Below are 7560 nucleotides of genomic sequence, written 5' to 3' on the forward strand. Positions count from 1 at the left end.
GCCAGATGTAGACAAATAAATACCTCCTGACCTAACTTCTATGTGAAATCTAAACTAGTAAAACTCAAAGAAACAGAGAGTAGAGTGGTGGTTCCCAGGGCCTGGGGGCAGGGCAAAATGGGCAGATGTTGGTCAGGGGTACAAAGTTTCAATTGTACAGCAATGTGACTTTAGTTGACAATATTGTATGGTGTACTTGAAATGTGCTAAGGGGATAGATCTTGAGTGTTCTCACCACACACACACAAATATATAAATAGGAAAATGGTAACTGTGTGAGGTGATGGGTGTGTTGGTTGGCTTGGTTGGGTGAATATTTCACAATGTGTATGTACCATATCATACGGTCATTAGGTTGTACACCTTAAATATATATAATTTTTGATTACCAATTGTACCTCAATAAATGTGGGGGCGAAAAAAGAAGACCTGAGCTCCTTTTCTGGCTTTGTCAGGGGGCAAGCCACTGAGGCTCTCCGGGTCTCTATTTGTGCAACTGTAAATTGGGTAGAAAATCCTTGCCTTCCCCCTCCCAACCCCCAAGTCCCAGGATGTGATGAAGAAATGTCACAGAGCAAAGATGATGTTAGATCTGCTTTGCAGGCAGTTTCTCCATGGGACCCCCAAATAAGGGTCAGTGGCTGTGGCCCCACAGGACCCCCAGCAGGGAGCGGGGACTGGCGTTTGGAGGTCGGCAGAGCAAGTGCTCCTTTGGGTGCTTTCTGCAGTTGAAGCCATGGGAAGGAGCCTGGGGAGCCCAGAGCCCTGGCCTCTGGGTATGTGCCAAGAGTCCCTGTGCTCTAGTATCACAAGCACCAGCACCTGCAGTGGTCCATTCCTGCATCCCAGTGCCTGTGCTCTGCCCGGGGAGGTGGTTTAACCAGCATTGCAGACTGAGGCAGGTGTTTGCTGGTGCAGGTTGTGTGTGAGGTCAGTGCCCTCCTGCTGTGGCCCAGGATGGGCCCTCCTGTCCCTAAGTATCTTCTTGTTGCTTCCTGATGCTAAGATCCCTTGCCCCTAAGCCTGGAGAAAAGAGGCTGCCAATTGTAACGCCTGGGAAAGAAGGCCCCAGCGACTTTGACCCTAGATTCCTCCCAGGCTGTGGGCTTCGATGGGGAAGATGGGGAGACAGGCAGGCACACGGCAGGCTGCAGCTTGCCTTCCCAACACCTCAGCCAGCCCACCCCGACCTCAGCGCTGGCCTCAGCCTCCCCTGCGCGGTCTACCACCCCGGCCCCATGTCCTCTCTCTTGTTCTCCTGGCTGCCCAAAGGGAGTCCTTTTGGGGACAATATTGATCTTGGATGGCCAGATGTCTATCTGGGTGGGGCAGGAACTGTGTCTCTCCAACCAGCCAGGTCCCCACAGGTATGCCAAGGAAGTGTCATGTTCTGATTCTACCAGGGCAAGCCAGGCTTGGTGGAGGTGCAGTGACAGAATCAGCTGAGCGTGAGGCCCACCACTGTGAGCACCTCTGCTGCCTGGGCAGCCCGCAGAGCACTTGGGTACCACGAAGCTGGGTCGTATGGCAGAAGGGGAGGAGGAGGGGAAGGAGAAAAGGACAGAGGAGAGAAGGGAGAGCAGAGGGAGGGAGCCTTGCCTTGCATGCTCTCTATCCAGCTATACTCCCACCCATCCACCACCCACCCGTCCAACCATCCGCTCATTCAGCAGGTGACTCCTAAGCCCTCACTCTGTACCAGTCACTGACTATGAGGTGGTGATGCAGAGTCCAGTCCCTCTCAACGCTGTAGGTTGAGCCTACTGTGTGGGGCGTCTCTCCCTACGGCAGAGCTCAAGTGCCTGCCTCTCCCGTCTCCGTTGCTTCCCACCATTTCCTCCTTTGCAAGGATCTTTTGGCTCATGGGGATACAGGCAGGCGTTTGCGAGGTAGCAAAAAGGATGATGTGGGTGGGAGGGTGACTCATCAGTGAGGGTCATTTTGCTGTCATGGGAGCCGAGGAGGAGTCCCCCCACAGATCATAGGCCCTGGAGCACCTTGACAGCCTCCACTTTCCTGCGCAGCATGGTCTCCATGGCCTCTGAGAACTTCCTCACCAGCTCCAGGCCATCCACCTCCTTGATCTTCAGACTGGGCTCCACATCCTTGTATTTCTATTCAGGGAAGTGGGAGAGATGGTCACCTGTGTCTCGGATGTGATTACGCATGGCCTCTGTCCTCTCAGCTAGAGCACTCACACTAGTGAAACCCTGTCTACTCAACCAGGGGCAAGGACAGCTCTTCCTGCCACGTATCATCTCCTCCACTAACAATAATAGTTGTCTTTTATCAAATGTCCTCTCTGTTCCAGGGACTCTGGACACATTGAAGTTAATAGCCTTAAGAGGGAGTAGACTGAGGCTCAGAGAGGTCAATGAACTTGACCAAGGTCACACAGCCAGTGAACCAGGGACCTGGGATGGGCAAGGTTTCCCAGACTTCCATGTTCTTTGTGCAGTCATGCAGCCTCTCTGGGGCGGCTCACATGGACTATGAGACATCAGTTCATCTTTGCCGACGCCTCGTGGTATCAGTGTGCCCTGCTTGCATCCACGTGAGCCTCGAGTCTCCCTGTCCAGGCAGAGCTCAGTGGCTGCAGGAGTTGACACCACCTGACAAACTGCCCACCAGCCCAGGAGAGTTGAGAGCTGGGTTCCAGTTTCTTCTCCGGGCCTGTGGGAGACAATCTCTCACAGAGTGTGTCTATAATCAACATCCAGTGACCCAGTTCAGCAACCTACTGGCCATGTGACCTTAGGGAGTTAGTCAGTTTTCTCATGTGTAAGATGTGACATTTGCATGGCTTTAGAGAGCACTCTAGAATGCATAGAGAATACTGTACACAAAACGGCTGCATGATTACTGCTCCACCTTCCTCACCTGGGCTGCAGGGCATGATGGGAAGATGGGATGGAATGGTGTCTGCAGTGGAGGAGCGCCGTGTGGGTGGAAGGGGGTGTGATCTGTCATTGCTACAGTCACCTGTGGCGGCCCACCCTGGCTTCTCCCACCCCCTCCATGCAGAGGAGCTGTGGGGGTTGGGGCAGAGGCAGTGGCTGCAGTGGGGTCACCTGTAGGTGGAAATGCCTGAGACTTACTTTTAGCAATGTTTAGAAAATGGTGAAGATCATACTCATGTCATGAAGTTGTGGTGAGAATTAAATTCTGAATATAAGGCTCTGAGCAAATGATAATGGTAGAGAATGGCAAGCTGTTATTAAATCTGGTCTGAGAGTTATAAATGTTGGAGGAAAATGAGGTTGTTTATAATCTAGTAAGAGGACAGGCTAGGTGTCAGTCTGCAAAGAAAGCAGTTAATAAATGGGGCGAGGGGCTTGGCGCATTGTCCTGTTCCTGCCCAGGAGCCAGGCATGGGCTCAGACCTTGGCGAGGGTCCCATTTGGGTCTCCAGTCCCCCCGGACATGCTGGGGGTCCTGAGACTGGAGGTAAGGAAATTTCTCCCTGCTTTCTTGCTTTCCACAGGCCCATCACCTGCTTTTCCTGCCTGAGCAGCCCCCACAGGGCTCTCAACACGGCTGGCCTGGCCACCTGAGGCCCCTCTTGCCTGCCCCTCCTGCCTTCCCCTCCCTGTTCACAGGTGTCAGGCCTGCATCCCAGTCTGCTGGCTCCGGTTCCCTCTCCCCTTTGTTCTTCACAGTCCCAATGCCCCCTAATGAGTCTCTTGCCTGTCTATTCCATCTCGGCATCAGCTTCCCAGGGATCTGAGCTGACACCGCGCTCTTGGCCACCCCTCTGTACTGCCCCCACTGACTTGCTCTGTGACTTGGGCAAGTTGTTCTCCTCCCTGGGTCTCAGTCTGCCCATCTGAGAGTGAGGAGATTGGATTAGATGATCTCCAAGACCCCTCACGGCCTTTTGGGGATTCTCTTCTGGAAGGGCCACCTGACTCCCTGCTGACTGCCCTCTGACCCCTGTGAGCTCCCCGGAAGGGGTTACTGACCTTCTGCAGCAGGAGCGAGCCTGAGTATTTGGTCACAGTCTTATACAGGTCCCCACCGAAGGTGTCTGCCCACAGCTTCACCCTGTACACACACACAGATACAGAGACACTTGCACAGATGCACACAGATATGCACACAGAAGACAGGTGTCTATACTCAGACACCCACTGATGCACACACACACACAAACACCCACAAACAGAGACCCACATAATATATACAGATATGCGTGTATATACATAGATGTACACACACGAACACATACACACTGACGGATACCCAGAAAACACAAAGAGCTACTGTCCCCCCGGCCAGTGCAGGGGACTCGGAGGACCGGGGCCCAGCGGCTGCTCTGTGTGCACACGACACCCTGGGCTGGGTCTCCCGCTGAGGCACAGGGGCAGGGTCAACGAGCCCCAAACCAAAGCCTGACCCCAGGCCCCCAGGGGCTGCGGTTTGTGGGTGGAGAACGGAGAGGAGCGAAGGAGGGGAAGAGGCTGTGCCCACGCCAGCACAGGGCAGGGAGTACCCGGGGCACGGATGCGAGTGCTGCCTGGGCACGGCTGCAGCTCCTCCACGGGTTGTTGCCTCCAGAATGTCCTGCTCAGGGCCACCGTGGGCGCTGAGTCCTCTGCTGAAACCTCAGAGGCAGCGTGGGGCAGGCGGGCAGAGGAAAGGCTCTGAGCTGTTCCCGCTGGGTCAGGGGCCGGCTGGGCATGAGGGCCCCCACCCTGGTGCAGGCTGCCCAGCGGGGATACTTGACCTCTCGTCCGACCCCCAAAGGGCACTGAGTTCTCGCCATCTGGGCGGGCCGGCAGGCGCCTGCGGTGGGCATAAAGGACTGTCTGAGCCTCTGTAGCTGGAGCAAAAGGAGTTTGCGTGTGTGGCCGTGTCAAGGTCGGCGTTCAGTCAGTCCCTCAGTCAGTGTTTACTGCGGCCTCCCGCGAGCCGGGCCTGCACACAGTGCTGGGGCCACACTGGGGTCCTGACCTCTGTGAAGGCCCCCTTGAGGGACAGCCCTTCCCATACAGGGAGCATAGGACGCGTTGGCTGGGTCGCCAGCAAAGCCCTGGAGGGGCAGCGGTGGTGAGGGACGGCTTCCCGGGAGAGGCGGGGTCTGGATGCAGTGTTGGAAGTTTGGAAGGGTCTAGCCGGACAAAGAGAATTCCAGGCAGAGAGAAGAGAAGAGCTCGGAGGGGTCAAAGATGACTTCCAGGTTTCTAGCTTGGGCAGTTGAGCTGAAGGCGGTGTGATGGATAAACCTAAGACGATCAGGAAGCTCAGGGGGAGCATGTCGGGGAGGGCGCAAGGTCATGGTGCAGCCTGGGACGCAGAATGGGAGGTTCCTGCTGCAGCGCTATGGGGGAGGGTGCGCTGGCCAGGTTGTGTACTGCACAACTCTAGAAGGCACCAATCTCTGCGTCTTGAAAGACACAAACTTGAACAGATGATGTTTAGGAAGAGCTATCCACAGGCCACGCACGGATGTCTGAGTCTAACAGGCAGAGGCAGGGCTGAGAGTCATTAGTACATGGGTCGGGGGTTGAAATTCTGAGGGTAGATGGGCTCTCTCAATGAGAGCGCATAGCCTGAGAAGATCTGAGGGGATGACAAGCCCTGGGGAGCACCAACAATCTCAGGGGCAGGCAGAGGGAAGGGAGCCCTGAGAAAGATGAAAGGTAGCGGGCGCCCGGGAGACCCAGGAGGGCACAGCGCTACAGAAGTTGAGGCGCTGAGATCCAAGGAAAAGGGGGAGGCTGGCATCTAAAACAAGAGTCCAGGGAGAGGAGGCCGGAAGCATCCACAGAATCTGGCAACGAGACTCCGGTGAGCTTGGCAGGGCAGATTTGGGAGGACAGTAGGGCCCAGGGCGGGGCGAGGCGGGGGCTGAGTGGGAGGGAGGGCCGGCTTGACAGCAGAGAGGTTCGGAGTCTTTGGGGTGGGAAAAACTGAGAAGGATCCAGTTGGGGGGGCGGTTAAGGGCCTGGGTTAAGGGGGTTGGGGGGCGGTGGCTGTGGGCTGTTTGTGGGCCGTCAATCCCAGCCGACTCCTTCAAGGTTTTGTGTAGGTGGTCCCCTCTGTGGCTCTCCCCAGGGAAGCCCTGGATCCCAGCCACCTCTGCTCGGCACTCAGGCTGTGCCCAGAGTTCACCTTTTCCCATTGGTGTGTGCTCCAGGCATGCAAATCATCCCCCCCTCAGCAGCGGGCAGTCTCACGCTGGCAGTTGGGGACGGTCAGCCGCGGTCAGGCTGACTGGAGCTCAAATTCCGGCACTTCCGTTTACTGGCTGCGGGAACTTGGCGAAGCTGCCCAACCTCTCTGAGCTATTTCCTCAGCTGCAGAACGGGGGGTGCTGTTACCCACCCCTGCATGTCTGTGTGGACCCCAGGCATCCTGTGTAAGGCACCTAACACAGCGCCAGGCATATAAAAAAGCAGAGGCTGTGCAACTAGATGGAAACGATGCTGCTCAGCAAGGCTGAGAACACACACTGCAATCGCTCAGGCTCCCTGATCCCCACTTCCACTAGGATGGGAGGTTACCGTTGGTCTGGTGGCCTGTCATGCTGGACTCAGAGATGGACTGAGTAGATAACCCTCTTTTGTCTGGAGTGCTCTGCTCCCCACGGGTTGGAAGTTTCTTTAATAGCGCCACAGAGCTAAGGACTAAAAGCCAAACACCCCAGAGGGGTCACACAGTAATTTAAATTTATACCAAAGTGTAAATGACTGATACCAGATCCTTTCCTGGAGCTGGTCTTAATGACAGGACGTAGAACCGGGCCTGGAAGGAGGCAGAAAGGCGCAGAACGGGAAGATTCAGGCTACCAACGTGTCAGTGTTCCCAGTTCCTGGTTGCAGGAGCCATTTTGTGGGTTTAGAACTGCTTCACTCTTTCAGATTGTCAAAACCCAAACTTCCTAACAAATCCTCGGGGAGCCGCGATGATCATTTAGAGCCAGCACGGCTCCCGCTCCCGGTCGCATGACCGCAGCGATCCTCCCCAGGAGCGTCCCGCCGGGAGCGGGCCCTGAGCACAGCTCGGCCTGAAACCGTCGGGCGTCCGGGGGGCGCGCGGGACTCCAAACTGGGGGCGCTCTGGGGAAGAGAGGAGGGTACAGCAAAGGTCTTCACAGCGAGAGAGGGAGAGTGGGCAGCGGAGCCCCCAGGAGAGAGCCTGAAGGGAAGTCGGAGGAGGAGGAGGAGGAGAGCGTTAGGTCTGCGGGGGGCGGGGGGCAAAAGGGTTTCCGGGGTGGGGGCTGAACTTGATGCTTACATTTCCAGAGGAATCTCGGCCTGCCCCCACGCGGGGGACGGGGAGGTGCTGGACAGCAGCAGCCACAGCATGACAGCGGTCTTCGGCAGGGAGGCCCAGCGCATCCTGCCGTGGGCGGACCTGGTGTCTGGTGGAGCCCGGGGAGTCCCTGCAGGATGCCCGCGCTGGGACCGGGAGCGGCAGAGGAAAGAGCAGCCTCAGACACGAGCCCTGTCTGCCTGTCGCTTGGATCCTTGGGGGGTCCCCACGCCTTGCGCCTTGCAGGTGCTGGCTAGCCTGGGGTCCCCTGGCGCTCAGGCGGATCCTGGGACAGGGCCCTGG

At 56.8% G+C, this 7560-nt stretch overlaps 1 protein-coding gene across 1 annotated transcript in view; it reads right to left on the reverse strand.

The window, feature by feature from the left end:
• Positions 1-7343, reverse strand: part of CACNA2D4 (calcium voltage-gated channel auxiliary subunit alpha2delta 4) — a 105239-nt gene extending 97896 nt beyond the window's left edge. The window contains exons 1-3 of the mRNA XM_046642079.1: positions 7240-7343; positions 3963-4044; positions 1998-2114 (exon numbers count right to left, since the gene is read on the reverse strand). Of these exons, the coding sequence (XP_046498035.1) occupies positions 1998-2114; positions 3963-4044; positions 7240-7343 (303 nt within the window). The remainder of the gene's footprint in view (positions 1-1997; positions 2115-3962; positions 4045-7239) is intronic.
• Between the last annotated feature and the right edge of the window lie 217 nt (positions 7344-7560).

The sequence above is a fragment of the Equus quagga genome, chromosome 1, assembly GCF_021613505.1.
Source record: "Equus quagga isolate Etosha38 chromosome 1, UCLA_HA_Equagga_1.0, whole genome shotgun sequence".
NCBI classification, from domain to species: Eukaryota; Metazoa; Chordata; class Mammalia; order Perissodactyla; family Equidae; genus Equus; species Equus quagga.